Source organism: Corvus hawaiiensis, chromosome W (genome assembly GCF_020740725.1).
Source record: "Corvus hawaiiensis isolate bCorHaw1 chromosome W, bCorHaw1.pri.cur, whole genome shotgun sequence".
Taxonomy (NCBI): domain Eukaryota; kingdom Metazoa; phylum Chordata; class Aves; order Passeriformes; family Corvidae; genus Corvus; species Corvus hawaiiensis.
The window spans coordinates 4,959,539-4,981,772 of record NC_063254.1 but is presented as its reverse complement, the minus strand read 5'-3'; the positions used below and the strand labels follow the sequence as shown (position 1 = coordinate 4,981,772).

Sequence of the window (22,234 nt, the reverse complement as noted above, 5' to 3'; positions counted from 1 at the left end):
TAGAAGGGGATTGAACGGGGGGGGAATTGCCTCACCACTTGTGCTCCTAATTGGTGATTTTTGTCAATTATGCTAATTTGCTAAACTTATAAAACTGTATTCACCCCGTGCGGGGGGTGGGCATTTTGGGTATTTTCCATATCTGCCCCTTGGAGGCCTCCAATAGACCAGCCTTTATATTACCTCCTATACTAATATTATCTCAGAAGTGTGTTGTTTCATTTCTAGGTTCTTTAAGGCATCAAGACCCACACACTGCTAAACCTAATTAATTTGATTTGGAAATCCTACTAAGAAGGAAAAGAGTGCTTCAACCTTTTCAATTCCTTTCCTTCCTCTCTCTTTCTTCTGTTTAAACACCATTTGTTGAGTTCAGTAAATATGCTGCAAGTCATTTAGCTTGATGCTAGTTTTCAGCAAGTACCCAGTTCATCAAAAACATTTTGTTTTGTTCCAGTTAGGAACAGCACTTCACCACTAAAACAACATCTTAATATTGTTGCTTTCTTTAATAAACATCCTCTCCTCTCATTGCAAAGCCTTCAGTAAATGGCCCTGAAAGAACAAAAGACATTTCTGCGTTGGCTTCTTTTCTTTTCTGAAAATCTCTATTAAACAATGAAAAAGCAAATGTGTCACTATTATACTCGGTAATTATGAACTCATTTCTATTCACTCGCCCAGCAGGAGAGGTTTGTCCTGGTGACCTCTGGGAACAGGTTTCTAGGGCTTTTCCAAAATTTCACAACCTTAAACCTGTCATATTCATGTCAGCTTTAAAACACATTCAACTTCACCCAAAACAACTTGCAATCTTAAAATCCAGGGTGAGGACAATTCCTGTGACAATTTTTGTTTGTGAAAGGAGCCCTAGTGCTGACCATGAATAGATTGGCAAAGAGTGGCTCTGGAAACAGCACAACCCTTCAAGACAGCATGAAAATTGCATCAATACTGGCTGTCAGTTTATTGTCAAGTGTCATACATGAAATCCCTATTTGTGCTTGGTCTTTGCATATTAAGTGCTTTAATTACCTAATTTGGAGTTAATTATTTTTAAATTGAATGTTACAATTAACCCATCAGCCCAGGTACAAAAATCCAGTTCCATTATCAGTGTTTTCATTTGTTTAAAGTAGTTTATTAATAGAGTTGCACCCTTCCCAGTTAAAATTTTCCCAGTAAAAAAATCACAAACTTGCCCTTTTTAAACTTCAAACCACTGGTACACCATAAGAGTTACCTTTCCTGTGTTTACTGTATACTTTTACAAGTGTTTTGAGGTGTGTTGGATGTATTTTAATACTTTTTGTAGGTGTTTCACTTGCATTTTGATTCCAAGGCCAAAACCCCCACCCAGTCTTAATAGCCAGCAGCTATTTTTAGCTACAGAGCCATTACTCTGCAGGCAAGTTCCATGGCAACCTGAATACCTGAATTTTAATGAAGGTATTGTATTCCTCTTATGTCAAACTGATACCACCCCCCCCGACAACGATGAGCCATTGGTGGACAGAGATGATCCATCAAAGGGAAAGCACCAATCGCTTTGGACCGAAGGGGCGGGCGTTGGGCAGACTGGGGGCGGAGCAAAAACTATAAAAAGGACGAAGCCGAGAGGCGGGCCCTCTTCTCTTTTCCCCTCTTGCTCTCTCCAGACTAGCTGTGGGAGGCATCGGTGCTGGGCATTAAAAGCCTTACCCCTTTTAAGGGGCTTTTAGTAATTTTTTTAAAAGTCAGCCCAGCACTGCAAGTTCTTTTTCTCTACCTGAGGTCTAGTGCTGTCTCAGCCAGAAGATCTCAAATCCCTGCGCTCCTGGGGCATACCATCTACTGAGCCATAGGATCCCAAATTTTTATATTTTTCTGATTTTTGTAATTTTTCCATTTTTCTGTTTTCAATAAATTAATCTTTTTAAGAGTTGTCTCATTTCTCACAACTCTTTTGGGGACTCGTCCGGGATCCTTCTTTTTGCCCTTAAAATCCAGGGATTTTGGTTAATTTTATTATTTTTGAATTTTTGCGCTTTTTTTTTATTTTTTTTCCCTTGGATTTTCCGGGCTGCCATGAGGATTACTGCAGTGGAGAAAGGACACCTCCGGTGGAGAAGGACTTGGAGGTAAGGCTTGAACCCTTCTTAAAGGGGAATTTAGTTAGGACTTACCCTTTTTAAGGGCTACTAGCTTTTGGGGAAACCTCCGGGTGGAATTCCTTTTGTGAGAGTGAGTGTGGGGTTGGCCGTCCCCAGTGTGAGAGCGAGTGTGCTTGAAAGGATTCATTATAAGGGACACCACGAGGGATCACCCTTTAGAGACACAGAGGGTAAGATCGAGTGGGGTAGTCAGCCTTTTTGGGGGAGGTTTCCACGTTTTAGGGGTGCGCGCAGCCCCAATTCAGTTTTATCAGTGTCTCAGTCTCCTCGGGTCTAGAACCAAGGAGAAACCTCATTTTAAACCCCTTCTTTTCTTTCTTTTCGGGCCGCCATTTTGTAGTTTTGAATTTCGGCGCGAACGGCCGCCATTTTGTATTCTCAGCGGCAGCGGCCGCCATTTTGTGTCCTTGTAATTTGAACTACACCCTTTTGTTGTTCTAAGTGAATGTGAACTTGTTTTAGTTTGACTCTTTTGGTCAGTGCTATCTAGCACCTTTATACTTTCTGTTAGTTCAGATTGTTTGAGTTATTATAGTTGTAATTTGCTTTATCTGCTTTAATAATAAGATACCACTTTAGTATTTTAGATTACTATTTGTGTTATTCATTATAATCTTTTTTCTTTAATTCGATTATAAATATTTTAAATTTACCTTTCCTTTGCTAATTAAGACAACTCTTGTCTCTTAGTATATATATATAAAGCTATCTAAATTCCAATAATACTTTAAACAATTTAAATACATATTAATTATTCTTATTATAATTAAAATTAATTTTTGTGCACCATATTTGTTTTTCTCACAGCCTACCATATTTAATTTTCCCACAGATTCACCATCATTAATTCCCTTTTACATCTACTATCCCTACTTACTTTTCTCTACATTAGTTGTATTGTATTTTATGCTTATAAATCTATTACCATTGTAATTTTATATTGTGATAGTGTATTGATTTTAGGTTATTTTGTAATATCTTCTTATACAATATAATACTTTGGTTTATTTAATTTAATTAAAAAAAAAAATCCTCTTCTGCACAAGCTACTTGTTTGCTTCCCAGTAACAAAATGGGACAAGCAAATAGCAAAAGAAAAGACCCAATGAAGAAATATAAAATCTTCCCAGAGATGTCTTGGGGTGATCTTATGATGTGTATCCCATATCGCTGCCTATGCCCAGAAATTAATTTTTGTGCCTTTCTATGCCTCTAAACTGAGCCTGAGAGGGGGAAGGAAAAAAAACTGAGCAAAACTTTCTCAAAGCAGTTTTTGCTTGTTCAAGGTCACAAAAAGATAGCAGGTTTTTTTTCCCCAGCTGGAGCAGGGGAGTGAGGAAGCACCCGGCTTGCTGCTTCCCAGTTAGTTTTTGGCCAGTTGTTTTCAGCTTCTTGTTCTCCGGAGAGAGACTGAGAGTTGGACTTTGCTTTTCCTTCTCTGGAATTCCGGATTTTCTCCCTTTTCTACTGGACTGCTTGATTGCTGTAACATCAGAGCACATTGGGAGGACTTTCCACCGGGCACAGAGGGCCTGGACCCGGCCCAAGCCCCAGCTCCGAGGAGACCAAAGGGAGGACTCGAACACTTTCCCAGGTTTTTCCTCCACAGCGAAAGATTTTACCATTTAACATTATTTTCCTTTCCCGTGTGTTTGTTAAATAAATAGTTTTATCTTCTTCACTTTCCTTCGAGGAAAATTTATTTTTTTTCCCGAACCTGGTGGGGGAGGGGTGGTTGTGCCTTCTCTCAGAGGATATATTTCTAAATTTGGCCAAACCGGAACAGTCCATTAGGACAAATGCTCTTAAAGTGGGAAGAAAATCTTTTAACTAAAGAAAAAGACCAATGCCAAATGATTAGATACTGTGTTTTTAAGTGGCCAAAACATAAAATTAACAAAGATGGGCTCAAATGGCCCAAGCATGGGTCTTCTGAAAAGTGGCTTTGTGAAGCTTTGCATTCTTATGTACATTACAAAGCTCCAAAACATTCTGACGAATTAGACTATGCTAAAATTTGGTTAAATTATTGGCAAAAACAAAATGAAGAACAAGACAAAAAAAGAGAATTGGAAGAGGAAACAATCTAATTCAATTGGACTTAATAAAAATTCAAACCAAATTTTTTCCATTGCAGAAGAACCAAAACAAAAAGAAAAACAAAAAACTACATTAAATCAACCAAAGTGGGACCCCCTAGACTACCTTCCTCCAGTAAATCCTCCAGAAAGGAGGGTCCTTCCTTCATCAAGTCACCCAACTGAAAGGGACTCAGAAAGTGAGAATGAAAGTGAAAAAGAAATTTCTGTTCCTTCCTGCTCTCACAAAAAGACAACCGGACAAAGGATTTCTTCTAGTCAGGATGGCCCAGCATCTTGCACTAGAAAGAAATCATTTAAAACACCTGACTGTCCCACCTGCCTTAGCACTCCCCATGAGTCTAAAATTTTACCTCTTAGAGAGGTACCCATGGGAAATGCTCAAGGAGGAATTGGTTATGTAGTCATATCTCTGGCTTCATCAGAGGTACGAGAATTTAAAAAAGAAATGAAAAGTCTAATGACTGACCCCATTGGGCTAGCTGATCAATTTGATCAATTCCTCGGCCCTAATATTTATAATTGGGGAGAAATACAATCCATCCTACATTCCTTATTTACCGTCGAAGAACGAAAATTGATTAGAGCCGCAGGAGTGACAGTCTGGGACAGAGAAAATAATTCTAATCAGGGCCCAATTGGAGAACAAAAACTACCACTGACAGATCCTGAATGGAATCCAAATTCTGAAGAGGGCAGGAGGAACATGAAAGATTACAGAAATCTAATTGTAAAAGGTATCAGAGAAGCTGTTCCCCGAGTTAATAATATGGAAAAGGCATTTTGTGGGGAACAGGAAAAGGATGAGTCCCCAACAGCTTGCATGGCTCGGTTAAGGAACAACATCCAACTTTATTCTGTAATTGATTTAGACAGTGAAGGCGGCAAAACTATGCTAAAAGTACATTTTGTGCTTCACTCCTGGCCTGACATCAGGAGAAAATTGGAAAAATTAGAAAAATGGCCAGAGAGGCAACTGGATGAATTACTGGAGGAAGCCCAAAAGGTCTTTGTTAGGAGGGATGAAGAGAGGATGATGGCCAAAAGCCGAATAATGAATAACAGCATTAATACTCCAATCCACAACCCTCCTACACAAAGAACTTTCCAAGGGGGCATCCCACAACAGCAAACCCAAATTTGCTCTCACCAACAGCCACAAGTTTGCACTAGCAATATACAACCAACCCTACAATCTACCTCAATTGTTCAAGGACCTGAGAGGTTAATCTGCACATACTGTAATAAACAAGGCCACGGGCACTGGTACTATTTTAAAAGGCAGAGAGACCAAGGAGTCCTCCAAATGGAGGGACAAATTTTGAACAAGTGAAGGGGTCAGGGGCTCTACTCTCTGGGGCAAAAACATCTTAAAGAGCCCTTGATAAAATTAGAAGTTGGACCCCAGAGACAGCAAGTGGAGTTTTTAGTGGACACAGGTGCTGAAAGAACCTGTGTCACTGAAACACCTCCAGGATGTTTTATTTCTCAAGATACATTAGACATATGTGGTGCTAATGGTGAAAGTTTCGCTGTTCCTGTAATTAAAAATGTAACCTTTTCCATACAAGGGCGCACCCATACAGGGGACATTCTATATCTACCTCAAGCTGGGATCAATCTTTTAGGACGTGACTCCAAATACCTCTGAGAGTTGGGGTGGTTCCGCAAGGTGGAAAAATGACCACTAAATTGTTTGTTTTGTCTTTAGTAGATGAGCAACACATAGACCCCGTAGTGTGGGCCAAACCTAGCAACCGGGGAAAAATGGACATCACACCTCTAACAATTGAGTTGCTCCCAAACAGCCAGCCAGTATGCGTACCACAGTATCCCCTCTCCAAGGACAAAAGAAAGGGCCTGAAGCCTGTTATCATGGACTTATTACGAGATGGAATTCTCGAGACCTGCAAGTCCACCTACAACACTCCAATTTTGGCTGTCCAGAAACCAGATAAGTCATTCCGGCTGGTACAAGATCTGCGTGAGGTCAATAAGAGAGTCCAAACCAGGTATCTGTTGGTGCAGGACCCTTATACACTCCTGAGTCGGGTACCCCCAACACATGCCTGGTTCTCTGTTATTGACCTTAAGGATGCTTTCTGGTCATGTCCTCTAGATTCTCGTTGCAGAGACATCTTTGCATTTACCTGGGAGGATCCAGACACTGGACGGAAGCAGCAGCTGCGCTGGACTCGCCTGCCTCAAGGTTACACCGAGGCACCCACACTCTTCGGCCAAGCGCTAGAAGATTTATTAAGTTCCTTTTCTCCACCCGAAGGGGTTCAGGTAACTCAGTATGTAGATGACCTGCTCCTCTCTGGGGAACAGGAGTCTACGGTAAGAACTGCTACAATTCAGTTACTGAATTTTCTAGGGAGGAATGGGCTGAGGGTGTCAAAACCTAAATTACAATTCGTGCTACAGGAGGTGAAGTATTTGGGACACTTAATTAGCCATGGCACAAAGAAACTCAGTGCTGAAAGAATAGAAGGGATCCTAAATCTACCACCTCCAACTTCAAAACGAGAAATTCGGCAATTATTAGGCCTATTGGGATACTGCAGACTGTGGATCGATCAGTATTCACAATCTGCCAAATTTTTATATGAGAAATTAATGGAAGAGGAACCTTTTAATTGGGATAACTCAGACACACAGAAATTACAAAATTTGAAAGAGAAATTAACAAAAGCACCCGTTTTAAGCCTCCCTTCGCTAGAAAAACCCTTCGATCTATTTGTTTATGCGGAGAAGGGAATTGCCTATGGCGTCTTGACCCAGGAGTGGGGTGGAGTCAGGAAGCCAGTTGCTTTCCTTTCCAAATTACTAGATCCAGTGTCCAGAGGATGGCCATTCTGCATTCAGTCCGTCGCTGCAGCAGCTGTTCTGGTTTCGGAGAGCCAAAAACTCATTTTTGGTGGAGATTTGACAGTACATACACCACACTCAATAAAAACCATCTTAGCACACAGGGCTGCAGAGTGGTTAACTGACCCGAGAATGGTCAAATATGAAGCCATTCTCATGCACTCAGACCACCTGAGGCTAGTTGTATGTGCACACCAAAATCCAGCCCAATTTCTTTATGGGACCCCTTCAGAAAGTGAAATAGAACACAATTGCATTGATATAATTGACATCCAAACAAAAGTTAGAGAGGACCTGGTGGACTGTCCCCTCAATGAAGGGGAAATCCTCTTCATTGACGGGTCATCTCGAGTGGTAGATGGAAAACGGTGCTCTGGCTATTCAGTGGTCGATGGACACCAAATGTGCGTGCTAGAAAAGGGCAAATTACCATCAACCTGGTCAGCTCAAGTTTGTGAGCACTATGCCCTAGAAAAAGCACTCCACCGACTAGCCAGAAGCATTGGGACCATTTACACCGACTCGAGATACGCTTATGGCGTAGTCCACACCTTTGGAAGAATCTGGTCCGAAAGGGGGTTCCTAAACACCAAAGGAAAAGATATCCTACATAAGGAATTGATTCTAAAAATTCTAAAAGCACTACAACTGCCTCAGGTGATCTCAGTGGTGCATATTCCAGGCCATCAATCAGGAACCACAAAAGAAGCTCGAGGAAACAGCCTAGCAGACTTGGCAGCAAAAGAAGCAGCAGTGGAAGAAGAGGTAAAAGTGATGGAAGTGAACCAACTTCCAACCAACACCACCACAACTGACACTATTCCACAATCTAACACTTTACCCACGCCCATTTTTACTGATCAGGAAAAACAAAAATTAGTTTTAATTGGAGCTAATGAGGATTCTCAAGGCCGCTGGTATTTACCAGACAAACGCCAAATTTTAAACAAAAATTTAACCTGAGAAATTCTACAAAATATCCACCAAACCAATCACTGGGGTTCAAAGGCTCTGGCGGATCACTACCTCAGAACTTTTGGATGCATTGGTGTTTATGAAATAGCCAACCAAATAACACGGGACTGTGTAATCTGTCAAAAAGTTAACAAAAAGGTAATGAAAAAGAACACTGGTGGAGGAATTGAATTAGCAATCAGGCCTTTCCAAAACATTCAAATTGACTTTACAGAAATGCCTCCTGTCCAGAGGTGGAAATACCTATTGGTAATTGTTGATCACCTTACTCACTGGGTGGAAGCTATTCCAACTGTCAACGCTACAGCCCAGACAGTGAGTAAGGTGATCCTCCAGCAAATTATCCTACGGTACGGGATAGTCCACCGCATAGACTCAGATCGAGGTACACATTTTACCTCCCAAATTGTACAACAATTGGCTCAGCAATTAGGAACAAATTGGAGATTACATACCCCGTGGCATCCACAAAGCTCTGGGAGAGTGGAACGGATGAACCAGACAATCAAGAACACCCTCACAAAAATAATGCTGGAAACAAAATGGGCCTGGGTAAAATGCCTTCCACTCACTCTTCTTAGAATTAGAACGCAGCCAAGATCTGATTTGGGTTGTTCACCATACGAGATGTTGTATGAATTACCCTACCTTGCTACACCACAAGAGCTGAATGCAAAAGAGTGTGGAAACACCAATGTACAACAATATGTACAGTTAATTGCCAAAAATCTGGGGTTGCTAAGGGAAAGAGGTTTTCTTCCACAAACACCCCCACTTGATTTTAATTTACATCACATTAATCCAGGTGACTGGGTGTTAATAAAATCCTGGAAAGAAAAGTCATTAACCCCATCTTGGGAAGGTCCATTTCAGGTCCAGCTAACCACCGAAACAGCTGTCCGAACATTTGAAAAGGGCTGGACACACGTCAAGAGAGTGAAGGGTCCGGTAGCACCACCAATTGAAGAAAAGAAACCTCCGGACAAACCATCAAACTGAACACCCTGTTTGAAAACTCCACTCAGCATCCCTCAGTCCAAGTTAATAAAACCCTGTACTCCCAGTTTATTCCCAGTTATACCCCATTAATAAGTGCAGTTTATCCCCTGTTATACCTCGGTAATAAGTGCTAGCTACAAGTTGTTAAATTAAGTTGAAAATGTTTATCTGTTAATTCTGTTCTTTGTTATTCCCTTTTACAGACTCTGCCTTCACACAACCATATTGTCACATCAACTGTATAGTAAGGCTCCATTTGAAGCCAGCATTCTCTTTCAATAACAGTCCAATCAGACTCCAAATTTACGGGCATGATAACTCTAATCTATGACAAGGCCAACCCCAAAATAACCATGAGTTTCCAGAAGCCTGAGATCACTGAAGAAGAACCATCTGAAGGTGAGAAGCCTAAAGAAAGGACTAAAGAAGCAAAGATGACAAGCCCCACCAGCAGAGGCAACCCAAATACTAACAACTGCTCCCGGGTCTGCCTAAAGGGGAAAGTGAGCAACATCCTGCTACTAAATGTCATCTGTCTCTGGGTCCTCTGGCCTCCCTTCACACAAGCAGCCGACAGCCGCTGTAACAAATGTTACAAGACGGTGTATCAGGCAGAAGGAAGCTCATTCCAAATTCGACACTTTTTCCGAGCACATACTTATGTTAATCCATCTTGTTACAACATAACAGAGCTGGGTATCTGCTCAGAAAAAGGTCACAAGTATTGGATTGGCAAAAACATTGGCACCCAAACACACAAGCAGAAGGGAGAGTGCCCCTCCCAAGACAATTGGCTCTGTTTCAATTTTAGATACATAACCAGGACAGAAGATTTGTTAAAAAGAAAGACCTATGACACCGACCTGATTCAAGAGGTGGTCATAGAAGAAAAAGAAAAACAAAAAGAAAACAATCCTTTGATGTCAAGGAAAAACTTATTTATTGACCTGGCAGAAAGGATTGGAAAACAGCTAAATTTAACAAATTGCTGGGTGTGCGGAGGAACTTTAGAATCGGAAAGTTGGCCTTGGCGGGGAGTCAGTCTTGGACCCCCCGATTTACTCCGACTGAGTAATCTTTCCCCCACAACCCGACATGACAATGAAACCTGGCTGCTAAGCAATTCTGTTATTGGAGAAGAATGCATCTGGAGGAAAGGAAGAAAATTCTTAGAAGAAGTTGGTGAGACAATATGCAAAAGGTACCTGGTAACTGATGGGCAAAAACACTGGTGGATACCCCAAGAACCAGATGTATTCTGGTCTGCAGAAAAGATTAAAAACAAAAATTGCATTTTGAATCCTGTTAAAAAACTCTGGCAGTGTTGGGATCAAGGAAATCCATTCTCTGTCCTGCCACAAATTTCCAAATACTGGATCACAGCAGCAAGTATACAATCCCACTTCTGGGAAGCACCACAAGACCTCTATTGGATCTGTGGTAACCGAGCTTACTCCAGCTTACCACCTCGCTGGAAAGGGAGCTGCACTCTTGGAGCCATTCAGCCAAACTTCTTCCTACTTGCTGAAAACGCTGGAGCCCACCTTGGAATCTCCCTTTATGACGAACTTTCCCGTACCAAAAGACATGTAATAGGGGGGACCCAGAGATGGGAAGAGGAAGAATGGCCAGCCGAGAGGATCCTAGAGACTTATGGACCTGCAACATGGGCACAAGATGGGAGCTGGGGGTACCGAACTCCCATCTACATGCTAAACCGGATCATCAGACTGCAAGCACTAATTGAGGTAATCACCAATGAGACCTCTCTTGCTCTTGAACTACTTAACACACAGCAAGGGCAAACTTGAACAGCCGTGTACCAAAATCGGCTGGCATTGGACTATTTATTAGCAGAAGAAGGTGGAGTATGCGGCAAGTTTAACACCTCAGACTGCTGCATCCACATTGATGATCACGGTGAAGCCATCACCAAGATTACCCAAAACATCAGGAAACTAGCCCATGTTCCAGTGCAGAAATGGCAGCCCTTGATCACTTCTGAATGGTGGGAAAATATTTTCCAAGGACAATGGTGGAAGAAAGCTTTAATTATTGTTGGACTTTCCCTTACAGGACTTATTTTTCTCCCTTGTTTAATCCCTTGTTTCATCCGTTTAATCACCACTGTCATCCAAAGCATGCCACTGATCCAAGACCTCCAGGGACAACAGCAGTATCCACCATCCACTCAAAAGATTATGTATATCAATAATAAGAAGAAAACCAAAAAGGAAAGAAAAATTGCCTAGCAAGTGTGGGACAGTTTTAAACAGCTTGAATCCATCCCTGAAGAAGCTACCCACCTTCACTTAAATGCAAAGACCAAAGATGCGAGCATAAGAGAAAAAGGGGGGACTTGTCATACATGAAATCCCTATTTGTGCTTGGTCTTTGCATATTAAGTGCTTTAATTACTTAATTTGGAGTTAATTATTTTTAAATTGAATGTTACAATTAACCCATCAGCCCAGGTACAAAAATCCAGTTCCATTATCAGTGTTTTCATTTGTTTAAAGTAGTTTATTAATAGAGTTGCACCCTTCCCAGTTAAAATTTTCCCAGTAAAAAAATCACAAACTTGCCCTTTTTAAACTTCAAACCACTGGTACACCATAAGAGTTACCTTTCCTGTGTTTACTGTATACTTTTACAAGTGTTTTGAGGTGTGTTGGATGTATTTTAATACTTTTTGTAGGTGTTTCACTTGCATTTTGATTCCAAGGCCAAAACCCCCACCCAGTCTTAATAGCCAGCAGCTATTTTTAGCTACAGAGCCATTACTCTGCAGGCAAGTTCCATGGCAACCTGAATACCTGAATTTTAATGAAGGTATTGTATTCCCCTTATGTCAAACTGATACCACCCCCCCCGACAACGATGAGCCATTGGTGGACAGAGATGATCCATCAAAGGGAAAGCACCAATCGCTTTGGACCGAAGGGGCGGGCGTTGGGCAGACTGGGGGCGGAGCAAAAACTATAAAAAGGACGAAGCCGAGAGGCGGGCCCTCTTCTCTTTTCCCCTCTTGCTCTCTCCAGACTAGCTGTGGGAGGCATTGGTGCTGGGCATTAAAAGCCTTACCCCTTTTAAGGGGCTTTTAGTAATTTTTTTAAAAGTCAGCCCAGCACTGCAAGTTCTTTTTCTCTACCTGAGGTCTAGTGCTGTCTCAGCCAGAAGATCTCAAATCCCTGCGCTCCTGGGGCATACCATCTACTGAGCCATAGGATCCCAAATTTTTATATTTTTCTGATTTCTGTAATTTTTCCATTTTTCTGTTTTCAATAAATTAATCTTTTTAAGAGTTGTCTCATTTCTCACAACGAGTTCTAAAATAAATACCTTGCATTACACACTCCCCAGTGATGGTCAGGCTTCTCTTAGCAATCTTTCCAGCACAAAAACTACCTGGCCCGAAGCGGATGCCTGCAAGTGTGATCCCAACCTCTTGACTTGCAAATGGGATGTTTGTGGGAACAAGCACAGAGATTTCTTTTAGTCAAGTCCTGCTGAGAAAACATTTTGTGAGGCAAAATGCTGGGACAACTTGGTTATATGTATATGTTTCTTAGTTATATATGTGTTTATATATGTAACTTTAAGCAGAGAGTGAAAGATTAAGGACAAGAAGGAAAAACATTTTTTTATAAAAGAACAAACAGTGGACAGGAAGATAATTCCTGAGAACTCAAAATTATATAATAATGTATGTGGAATAGCAGATTTTCACATAAAATAAAGGAATATTGTCCTTTAAATACAAGCTAGAAAAAATAGCTTTAAAATTCACACATAGGGCTACAAGCCACACTGCTTTAGGGTCCATTCCCAATCCTCCCAGGATTTTATGTGCCCATGATTCACCTAGCCATATATATTTCTTTTCTCTTAACATTTAGGACCAAATCCAAGGGAGCATATATGCAACCACAGCACAGCCTAGGCAGAGCTGAGGACTCTGCAGCTTGTCAACTCATTCCTAATGATGCCATGATGATTTTTTGCCTTTTCTTTTATACCCCTTTTATATACCTTTTTATAGCTTTTGTATTCTTAGTGCTTTTTGCCGGCATTCTTAGACTTATTTGTCAAGCTAGGAGACTAAACATCTTAGAAGCTTTGTAGTTAGGGATCAGAACGCCCCAGACCCCAAGGTCCTCTCCAGAACACGTTCTGTAAACTAAGATAGAACCATCCAGGGGAAGGTTCCTTGGGGAGGGGGGCTCACTCGAGCCTCTCATTGGGGAATCTTTGATAGATATGCTAATTAGTAAGACTTAAAATGTTATATTCTATCTATTGTGCATGTGCACTGCGGAGTGCATGGGGGTGCATTCGACCTGGACGTAGCGCACCTAAGGATCCTTGTTACAGTGGTGATACTGTAACACGATGTATCAAACAAGGAGGTCCACGGAAAAGAAATATATATGGACCGATTCTTGATAGATGTTTCAGAGAGATGTTTCTTTCTCCAGCCACATGGCCGGGGCTCTGCCGAAGAACTGTGGCAATCACGGGACCCGAGGGTCCTTGCCCGTGCAGGGGAACACAAAACAACCAATGGGGAACGAGGCTGACCAGGGGCTAGGGAAACCCCATGCCTCCCCCCCAGGGCCCCTCTCCCAAGGCTACATGGCAGGGGGAAGGGACCCTGAAATTTCACACCGTTTATTTTTAACAAAAGAGATTTAAAACTTAACATTGAAAACAACTGGATAAACATAACAAGAACAGTTTCAAAACAATACAAGCCACCCTCCTGAGTCCTTAAATGTCCAAACAGATTCTCTGGAACAACTTAAGGCTGACAGAAGGGACACAGGACTCTCCGGGCATGCTTTGTGGGGAAACTGAGGTAGGAGAGGGTTTAATTTCTTCCCTCCCCCTTTTCATCCCCCACTCGGCATTGGAAAGGGATTTTTGGGGAAACAATTGGCAAAGGCATGGTTTTGTGAGGGAAACCATGGGTGGAAAAACAGATTGGGAATACACTGGGGGTAATAGGATATAGGGTAAACGGGAAAGGTGGGATTAGGAAAGAGAGACTGTAGGGGGGGCTTATAATGGAGATATTGTCTAACATGACTACGATTTTTAGCATATATACTGCCATTTACAGAAACACCATCAGGCCCAGTGACCTCTGATGCTTGTAACCCTTTTCTACCTTGTACAATTTTGAATTCCACCACCTCTCCATCTCCCAAGCTTGGGATGCATTTTTCAGGATTATTCTTTTTAATAGCAGTTCTATGCACGAATATGTCATGCTGGTTGTCACATCTCGTTATAAAACCATAATTTTGTTTAACATTATACCATTTTACTATTCCTAAAACCGTAGCTATGGTGATTTTTTCCTTTTTCAGAGTGGCTGCTGTTTTCTGTCTCGCTGCGTTTTTGCTTTCTCTTTCGCTTTCACTCACTCCCGTGTTGGAATTGTCGGGGCTGCTCGTGCCTGCGTGCTCTTCCCGGTGCATTTGGGGCAGTGCGGGCTGGGCCAGGCCGCGCCGCTCAGTTCTCTGTGCATGGCCGCCTCTGGTCGCAGCTTCGCTGCCACTGCCAGGTGCTGCATCCACGTCTCGGCTGGGCCCCCGAGTGATGACCCCCCCCCCGCGCCCTGCTCCAGCGCGCCTTTCTGCTAGGCGCAGCTCTGCTCCACCGCTACCGCCGCCAGCCGCCCCCTGCGCCGCCCCTCTCGGTTGGGTGTTCATGGGGCTCGCTCCACCATGCGGTGCACGGGGCCGGGCAGGCACCGCTGGGTCGTGCCACTCCCACCGCGCCTCGCTCCACCGCTGACACTGCAGCTCGTGTCGCTCCACCCGCGCCCGGGAACTGCCTCGCTGCTGCTCGCAGAGCGCTCGGTACACATGGCCGCAGTCGCGCGGTCCCTGAGCCAGGCTTCCCTTCGCCAGGACACAGCTGACATTGCTCAACAGTCTTGATAATTAAATAATATTCACGAAAATATTCTTCCATCGGCATATATTTTGACTCAAAAATTAACTGTGTCCAAAAGATGTTCCAAAAGTCTTTGGTAAGAATTAAATCCCAAGAAACATAGAAAGAGTTCTTAAACAACCATGCCAGGAAGTGTTTCAGTTCCTTTTGAGCTTGAATTAAGCTAAAATTTACAAATCGTTGTTCAAGAATCTTTTCAAGTTTAAGATAAATGTCCATATGCGGCTCTGAGAGCCAAGAGTCTTCCAATGGTTCCTCCATAGTTTAGATATGGAATAGCAAAACAAAAAAAAGAAGAGGAATCCAAAGTTTCCAGGGTTTACTCACACAAATCAGTCGCTTAGGGATTGGGGATCATTCTGCTCACAATTCTCCACCATTTGTTACAGTGGGGATACTGTAACACGATGTATCAAACAAGGAGGCCATGGAAAAAAAATATATATGGACCGATTCTTGATAGATGTTTCAGAGAGATGTTTCTTTCTCCAGCCACATGGCCGGGGCTCTGCCGAAGAACTGTGGCAATCACGGGACCCGAGGGTCCTTGCCCGCGCAGGGGAACACAAAACAACCAATGGGGAACGAGGCTGACCAGGGGCTAGGGAAACCCCATGCCTCCCCCCCAGGGCCCCTCTCCCAGGGCTACATAGCAGGGGGAAGGGACCCCGATAGATCCTTAAAATAAATACAGAGGTAAAATCCCTTTTTCCCTTCTAACCTGTTGACGATTGAATGACGGATCCAGACCAGCTGGGAATCTGAATCGTTTATTCAAAGGAGTGAATTGGTTTTATACACTTTTCTAAGGCACAGTATTTCCTTATATGGCGTGACCTATCCCATGTTGCCACATCAGCAACACACTTTCTCAGTGTCCTTTTATGGGGCAGTCACTCGCTGTTCACTCGTCTGTCAGCTCCCAGCAGGCTCCTCTCTGTAGGGGTCTGCCATGTGACACCTCCCCCCAGGGTCCGGAGGAGACAAGACTCTCTGTGCCGCCATGTGCCCCTTTGTTTTGCCATGTGCCTCTGCAGGCAGGTTTTACAGCTCACAACCTAATTCTCTCTTAAAATTCCCCATACTAACCGTATTTGATTCTTGATTTTAAGACCAGGAAAAGGCATCACCAAAAATCCCACCCAACCCCAAGGGTTTGGATCAGCTCACGTTTCGACTGAAATCTTAGTGTCAAAAGCATCCCTGCTGGCATGTTTTGAGATGGCATCATCTCCTCAGACCCCTCCAGTAAGCCAGCTCCTGCCTTAGGACGTAACAGATACATCAACTGTGCATCTACCTACCAGTTCTCTTCTAAAAGAGACCTTCTAGAAGAAGGTAAAAATTGCTAATTGAAGTGAAAATGAGTTAGGGGTCGTAGCAGGAGTTGACAATGCCTTTAAGGGGCTCAGGGCTAAACCCTTCCATCTATGATGACAACAGTTTTGTTGACACCTGTTTATGAAAAACCAAGGGCAAAAAAAGCCTACTACACATTTCACCAGGGCTGCTGAAACACCAGTGACTGGTGTCAACTCTTGCTCATTAACGGCACCAAGCACGCTTGGCTGGTAGACCTTGGTAGGGTCTACCTACCCAGCTGATGGTTAAGGGGCTTTCTCTGTTCAGTGAAGTCAGGCAGCCTCAACAAGGATGCCTTGGTTTGAAAGACAAGTGTCTGCTAAGGAAGGCAGGAGCCTCCCTTGGAATGGAAAATGTAACCCACTTCCCTCCAAATTGTTATCATTTTAAAATAAAGGGTCTTTCAGGCAAAGATATGAGAAATAGGAATAACAGTTCTTTACTACTATGTATAACAAAGCAAACAAACAACAGTAACTATGGCAGTAACAACAAACAACCAGGAACCCAGTAACAGCCTTGTCAGCCACAGGCACTTTCCCCTTTGGTTTAGTTATGGCCACAGCCTTCAGGGGCACTGGTAGCTCCTGGTGGGCAGGGCAGGTGCGATGATTCCCCTGCGGCTGCAGGGGGCGCTCCGGCGCAAGCTCAGGGAGCACGCGGCACTGGCAGCTTGGATGAGACGGGAAAGGATGGAAGAAAGGCTTGCTTTACAAACCCCTTGGGGCAGCGGATCCCCCAGCCCCAGCAGGACTCTTGGAAGCAGCAAGCTGGAACAGCAGGAATGAGCACAAAATCCCAGGTGGTAGATGAGTTGTATCAAGCTCCAGAGCTGTAGTGGGAGCCAGAGGACCTCTCGGCAGGCAGGGAGTGGCCTGGCTCCCAGCGGGGCAGGGAAAGGTGGGCTCAGGATCCCGAGGTTTTTCCCCTGAAGCACCCGAGAAGATGGTGAAAAGCCCCACTTTTAGTAAGGTAGGGTGTTGAATAGGGTCCCAATGCAACGGCCGCTCCCACGAGCAAAGCTCCACTGATGGTAGAAGAAAGGGAGCAGAAGGCAGAACCCTGCAGTGGTGATGAATTTTTCCCACAGCGACCGCAGCTTCTCTCCCCTCTGAACGCTGAGAGAACAAGAGAGCTAGGGGCTCCACCCAACCCCTTTTTCCCAGTCCAAATCTCTCGGCATCTTTGCCCTACACTAGAAAACTCCAGGTAAAAGAGAGTAACCAGCTGGACCCCTCCCTCGTGCTGTGGCCATGTCTTTTGTCTCTCTTAAGTATCCAGTCGTTATTGTCTCCTAGCAACACATATGGGAGAAAATTATTTAAGAGAAAAAAAACAAAAGAAGAACTCCTAAAACCCCAACAAAGGAGTTGAGCTAAAAGTGGGTGAGGGATCCTCATCAGCCATGTGCATCTTCCAGGTACAGACACAAGGAAATTATCTTCAGACACCAGAAATACTTATGGTAAGCATGGTCTGAAGTGGAGACTGCTGCCCCCAAAGCTTCTCAAGAAGTGGCAAGGTGGCACTCTCTGCAAACATAAAAATCTCTTGGTGGAAACCCTTGCTTTCCTTGGCTGAGAAGGGATTTCCCCTCCATGAGATGGGAAAAATGGGATGCCCAGTTTCAAGTCTTTGTTCTCGCTGAAGAGACCCCAGAAACAAATCCCTGTCTCAGCGCTTCCTCCAGTGCAAGATGTTTTGGCTCAACTCCTGCCACGGCTCTTTGTTTTTCACACTTCCTTGGTTCCGGTCAACATGGGAAGGCAAAATAAATCAAGGAAACCTGTTCTTATAAGATGGCCAGACTAATTTTTTTTGTGTTGGGGTGAACCATCCTCCAAACTCCACTGACCACATCCCCTCTGAGCATAAAGGGAACTTTGGCACTCAGTTCATATATGATTAACATAGTTATGGACACATGGAGTAGGATCCAGATGGTGGTGCAACTGGAGATGCTTTATGCCATCTTGTCTGGCTCCCACTCCATTTTGGTGCAGGTGTCACAAGGTCTGGTGTCTGCCAGCTCCTTGCATGGATTTCACTATATGCTAGGGTATCTGAAATAGCACCTGAGATCATGGAGGTGAAGCCCAGAAGTTTGATAACAGTAGCATGTTTTGCCAGTGATACATAAAGTCTTTCAATCAGCTGCAGAGATGGAGAAAAACAATCAGCAAAAGCCTCCTGATGCTATAAAGTCTACTGGCAGCTTGGCAAATCATGTTAAATTTAGTCTGCAGGACAGGTATTGTGGGGTATGCCAAGCCCCTGCCCTGGAGGGAGGCCTGCTGATAAGGAGATTGCACAACCTCCCAGCAGAATCCCCTTGGAAAAGGCAGCACTTTTCGGTTATGGTGAGAGAGGACACAGAACCGTGATCCTCTAGGAGACCCTATGTAGATCCTTTGTAACCCATTGGCTTTTACCCTCTCACACTCACCTTTGTATCCCCATAAAAGAATTCCGGCTAGCTCAGTGTTATAAATAAAATATGTAATTCGTGCTATTATATATAAAACTGAAATATAATTAGACCCTACAGAGACCGAGTTTCTAAATCCCTGCACCAGCCTGGCTGAGAGAAAAATTTCACAACACTAAAAGTATTTCTTTCACAATAAGTGAGGATTCCACCTAGGTGGGGTTGGATCTTATCACCGGGACATTTGCACCATGACGACTTGATCACCACACTCTGATATCTACATTGCATCTGATAAGGAATCGGACATTCCAGGAACTAAAAATAACTATTCCAGGAACCAGAGATGGCCCATCCATCAGCAGAAATGGCCCACTCATCACCCAGGATGGACAATTCATCAGACCCAGGAAAGGCTTTGTGCAGCCCAACTCCGGACAAGAAAACTTCATGAATACGAGAAGAATAGAATTAATTCGGGCTCTGCCCAAAAACTGTATAAAAAGGGACCAGCCAAAGCAGCATTTGTGAACTTGGGAGGTCTCATGCGATAGAGATCAGATCTATGCGTGTTCACCCAGCTCCCACCCCAGGCTCGGTGCTGTTTTTCTCGATCGTGGCGTTTGAAACCGATATTTCGGTCGCATAATAAATGTCATTTCTTTATTAATTTTGATTCGGCAATTTTGTTTATATTAGTTTGGTGACCCCGACGTGATCCGATTTGGGGTACCGCAGACCCCTTTTCGCCCAGGAGGCGCTCTGCTAATTTTTCTAGCGGTCTGGCCAGACAGGGGACCCTGCGGACCAATCGGATCAACGAACCTAATTTAAAGTAGCACCCCGATCGAGAAAAGGAAATAAAACGAGCTCTCATGGAACTCGGGGGGGACCCAGGGTGGGATCCCCGGAGCCGCTGCAGGGTAATTCACTCCTAAAAATCTACGTGCACGAAGAATCCACGCAGGAAAACGGACCGTAAGTATTGCGTGGTTGAGTGAGGGCGACCGAGCGTGTGTGTGAGACGCGATATTGTCACGAAGCGAGTGTGGACCCCAAGATCGCAGTTCCTCTCTCCCGCGAGGGAAGAGGTCGGTCACGGGGGAAGCGAAAGAAAAACCTAATTTTTTTTTCCACAAGTCAAGCCCGAATAAATCGAGAAATTCGGGGGATCGGTCGCGGACGGCTAGGGGGAAGGGTACGTCCTTTATCGAGTTCAAGGACTGGTAAGCCCCCTAGTCTCGGACATATTTAGTCCAGGTAGAACTTCGAGAGCAGTTACCGGAGGAAAACCCCCAGACCGGTCCTCTGCGAGGGCTACTATACCGGTAACATATTAAATACAAATTCGAAACGGTACCGAATTCAGGAACTTAGAGGACGCTGCACAAAGTCCAGGTAAGAAGTAATTTTTTTTCTTTAAGATGAAACAGAAAAAGAGTAAAATCCCGAGAAAACCCCAAGAAAAATCAGGGGGTGGGAAGGAACAAGGGATACCTGAAATCCCGAGAAGTAGTCCCTAGGCTGGAACATTGTGGGGACTGTCCCGAAGCATTGCCCCCCCCCCCCCCCCGCCAAGCCCAGGCTCCTGTTGCGCCGCCGCTCCTGGAGCCGGAGGTCCCGCCTGTCCCGGCTCTCATGGCACCACCCGCGGCTCCACCGCTTGTCCCAGCGGCGGCGGCTCCGCCGGTAGCCCCGGTGTTCCCGCCGCCCCCTCCAGCCCCTGCGGGTCCGGCGGCAGACCAGCATCCCCTTATGGCCTCCCGCCCGTGCCCCTGCCCCGGCCCCGGTGGTAGCTCCAGTCTCGGCTCCGGCCCCGGTCCCGATGTCCGCGGCCGTTCCGCCGGCCCCTGCCCCCGCTGCGTTGTCTGACACAGCTCCATTGAACCCGGCTGCGGCCCCACGGGCGGCGCCGGGCCAGCCAGCAGCAGAGTTCTGCCGCCGTGGCTGCTGTGGACCCGTGCAGAGGGTCCACGCCGGGCTCTGGTGTCCGTCAGAGGAGCTTGTCCCCTTGCCAGTTCCAGAGGCACTTTCCGCTTATCCCCCCCCTCTCCTGGAAGAGTCAGCCCCGGAGAGGATCCTCACCTCTTACCCCCCCTCCCTCGCCTGCACCGTTCCCTTGGCAACGACCGCTTCTGCCGTTTCTCTTAAAGGAGAAGCAAACACCAAAGTTTGAGCAGATCTCAAATATTTAGCACACAAGAAGAAAAAGGGGTTGATTCATGGGAGAAGGATGAAAGATGAGAAAATCTTTCAGGACGTCTAGTACTGTCAGAGGCTTCTCAATTTAAGGTCCAGGAAGCCCTTGATAAAACTAAAAGTTGGACCCTTAAAGCAAGAACCAATTTTTTTGTAGACTCGGGAGCTGAACAAACCACCGTTCAGTGACTGCCGAGTGGATGTACAACAAGCAAAGATACCCCGACGGTGGTCGGAGAAAAAGAGGATTCCTTTAAGGTCCCGGTTATTAAAAATGTAGAGTTCGAATCTGAAACCAGGATATGCCTAGGTAATGTCTTGTTGATTGAAGAGGCGAACTACAATTTGTTAGGAAGAGATTTGATGGTGGCTTTGGAGGTAAGCTTGATTTTTCAGGAGGCACGGGGTTAAACAATATCCTCTTCCTATAGAAGGGAGAAAGGGACTAAAGCAAGTAATAGCTGGGGCGCTGTTCCCCACGGTCCCCTAATCCGTGCACTTTGCTGGGTGACACCCCCCCTCAGATACCTGGTGTAGCGTGGTATACTTGAGAGGTGCCTTTTGGACTTGTACTCTGACAGAGGAAAGCTGGGATTGTTACACTTTTCGGTGGGGGGGATCCCGGAACCCGCTGGGGGCGGCGGCTCAGGTGAGCCTCCTTGCCTCAGGGGTTTGTGGACTCACCGAGCTTGTTTGGTCGAGCTCTTGAGCAAGTGCTCAGCTGGTTTTGTTCGGAGAGCCAGGCTGCCTCAGTGCGTGAATAGCTTTCTGGTGGCTGGACCAGCAGAAAGGGATGTGAAAAAAAGCCACTATAAGGCTGTTAAATTTCTTAGGAGACAAGGGGTTAAAAGTCTCCAAATCAAAACCCCAGTTCACTGAACCAGAGGTAGAATACCTGGGACATTGGCTAACGGAAGAAAAAAAAAAAAAAAACAGGGGGAATTATTTTTACAGACTCCCAAGTATGCATTTGGTGTGGTACACACTTTTGGGGAAATTTGGGAAAAGGGTTAATTAACACCAGAGGGAGAGGATTAATCCATGGAGAAATAATAAAAACAGATCCTGAAAGCTGTCAGGGAGCCAGAGGCGATCTCAATAGTGCATGTTAAGGGACACCAGACTGGGATGCAGTTCCGGACCCGAGGAAATAATCTAGCTGATAAAGAAGCAAAAAAACCCGC

The 22,234-nt window shown here is 44.7% G+C and overlaps 2 protein-coding genes across 2 annotated transcripts in view; one reads left to right on the top strand and one right to left on the bottom strand.

The window, feature by feature from the left end:
• LOC125319331 (CBP80/20-dependent translation initiation factor-like) overlaps positions 1 to 22,234 on the bottom strand; it is a 516,903-nt gene that overhangs the window by 227,987 nt on the left and 266,682 nt on the right. The window lies entirely within an intron of this gene.
• LOC125319342 (endogenous retrovirus group 3 member 1 Env polyprotein-like) lies at positions 1,986 to 11,492 on the top strand. Its single transcript, XM_048290447.1, has 3 exons — positions 1,986 to 2,120; positions 8,961 to 10,845; positions 11,174 to 11,492. Exons 2-3 carry the CDS (start codon positions 9,409 to 9,411, stop codon positions 11,195 to 11,197), a joined length of 1,461 nt encoding a protein of 486 aa, XP_048146404.1. The 5' UTR covers positions 1,986 to 2,120; positions 8,961 to 9,408; the 3' UTR covers positions 11,198 to 11,492.